General features: G+C 57.3%; 1 protein-coding gene across 1 annotated transcript in view; it reads left to right on the top strand.

Moving 5' to 3' along the window:
* PTSG_08419 (uncharacterized protein) overlaps window positions 1-1,924 on the top strand; it is a 7,619-nt gene that overhangs the window by 4,445 nt on the left and 1,250 nt on the right. The window contains exons 12-16 of the mRNA XM_004990612.1: window positions 170-230; window positions 501-692; window positions 882-958; window positions 1,146-1,233; window positions 1,555-1,876. Coding sequence (XP_004990669.1) covers window positions 170-230; window positions 501-692; window positions 882-958; window positions 1,146-1,233; window positions 1,555-1,876 — 740 coding nt within the window. The remainder of the gene's footprint in view (window positions 1-169; window positions 231-500; window positions 693-881; window positions 959-1,145; window positions 1,234-1,554; window positions 1,877-1,924) is intronic.

Genomic DNA, 1,924 nt, shown 5'->3' on the forward strand with positions numbered 1-1,924 from the left:
CACACACACACACACACACACACACACACACACACACACACACACACACACACACACACACACACACACACACACAAGTTCACTCTTGCACACACACGTCACGTCCTCACGCCCATGCCAACCAACCTCTCCATCCATCCATCTATCCATTCATCCATCCATATATCAGCGATGCAAACGAGTCTGCGCCCATTTCCCCACGCATGGCGCACTCCATGTTCATCTCAGAGGTGCGCTCTCCCCTCAGCGGTGTCCGAGCTGTGCTGGATTTTGCTGGTGGTGGGTGGATGGTGTGTTGCGAACAATCAAAGTGCTCTTCACACACATGCGCGCGAGTGTACGGAGACACGAGCGCACGTACATACTCACCCGAGTGTACGCACACGTACACACAAACACAACACCAATACATTCGCACCACGCCATAACCTCACCCAACCCAACACTTTACCCTCCCCTCTCTCGTCAATCTCCTTGCCTCCTTTGCGTGCTGTGCACAGGCTGAGTCGTGCGTGTACATCTTTGGCGGGCAGTACGACGGCCACTACCGGGCGGATCTGCACCGCTACGACCTGATCCGCCGCCGCGCAACGCTGCTGGATGCCGACTGCACCATCAAGAGCCACATCACCGTCTCCTTCTCCCAACGCGTCGTCTTTGATGCCGACAAGCGCGAGATGCGCTTCCTCGCGGTGGGTGGGAAGGGTGACGATGGTGGTGAAGGCGATGACGGTGATTGGAGTGGTGACTGCAGTGATGGCCGTGGTCGAAGTGACGATGTTGGCGGTGATGCTGGTAACGCCAGGGGTGGACTCTCTTCCTTGTGCTCACATGCACAATCACACACACACACATGCGCGCATTTGCACGTGTGTTCACAGGGTGTGGAGCAGCACGGCGAGCCGCGCTATCTGTGCGACAATGTCCTCTACGTCTGCAAACTCGACACACTCGCCTGGTGCGCTCCTCTTCGTCTATGTGTGTGTGCGTATCTGTCTGTCTGTCTGTCTGCCTGTCTGTCTGCCTGTCTGCAGACTTTCGCTCGTGACACGTAACCACATCCACTTCGCTTCCTTCTCCGTCTGCTCATACCATCACCACCGCCACCACCACCACGACAACCTCCACCGCCATGGCTGCTGCAGGGAGCAAGTCAACTTCTCGCAGGACCAGTCGGACGACGTGCCGTGCCGGCGCTTCGGCCATCAGTTCGTCTGGGACCCCGTCTCAAAGGTGAGTGGGTGGTGGTTTGCCTGCAAGCAAACGACTCAGAAAATCAAAGCAAAATGGCAATGAAGAATGGGCAAGGAGTGGGGGGCGGGGCGGGACAAACGAGGGTGATTGCTACGTTGCGCCTCGAGTTGTTCCTGATTGTCCAAATTGAAGCGTCAACTCCACAAGTGCAATACGTTCACTCACGCAAGCACACACGCTTAACCTCTCTCTCTCTCTCTCACTCCACTCACTCCATTCACTCACCCAATCAATCAATCAATCAATCAATCAACCACACAAACATACACGCAATCCCACAAATTCACACACACACGCCAGTGCCACTTCCTCTCCGCGGGCAACCCTGGTCTCGTTGACAGCAACCGCCTCCGCCTGTCCGACCTGTGGTCCCTGCGCATCACCCGCCCCGCCCGCCACGACGTCCTCCGCAAGTGCGTCAAGCTCGTGCGTCTGCACCGCTACCAGGAGCTTGCAGGCACGGACCAGCTGCGCGCGTACCGGTATCTTTGCGGCCCGCTGCGGGAGGCGTTTGCAGGGGAAGTGATGACCCACGCAGCACTGGCAAAGGAGCTGTTCCGAGCACAGTCGTCAACCACTACTGCTACTGCTACTCCTGCTACTGCCACTGGCAAGGACACAGGTGAGGCAAGGGAGGTGGTGGGCCAGGAAAGCATGTGGTTTTGTGTGT

The sequence above is a fragment of the Salpingoeca rosetta genome, assembly GCF_000188695.1.
Source record: "Salpingoeca rosetta unplaced genomic scaffold supercont1.23, whole genome shotgun sequence".
In the NCBI taxonomy this organism is placed as follows: Eukaryota; class Choanoflagellata; order Craspedida; family Salpingoecidae; genus Salpingoeca; species Salpingoeca rosetta.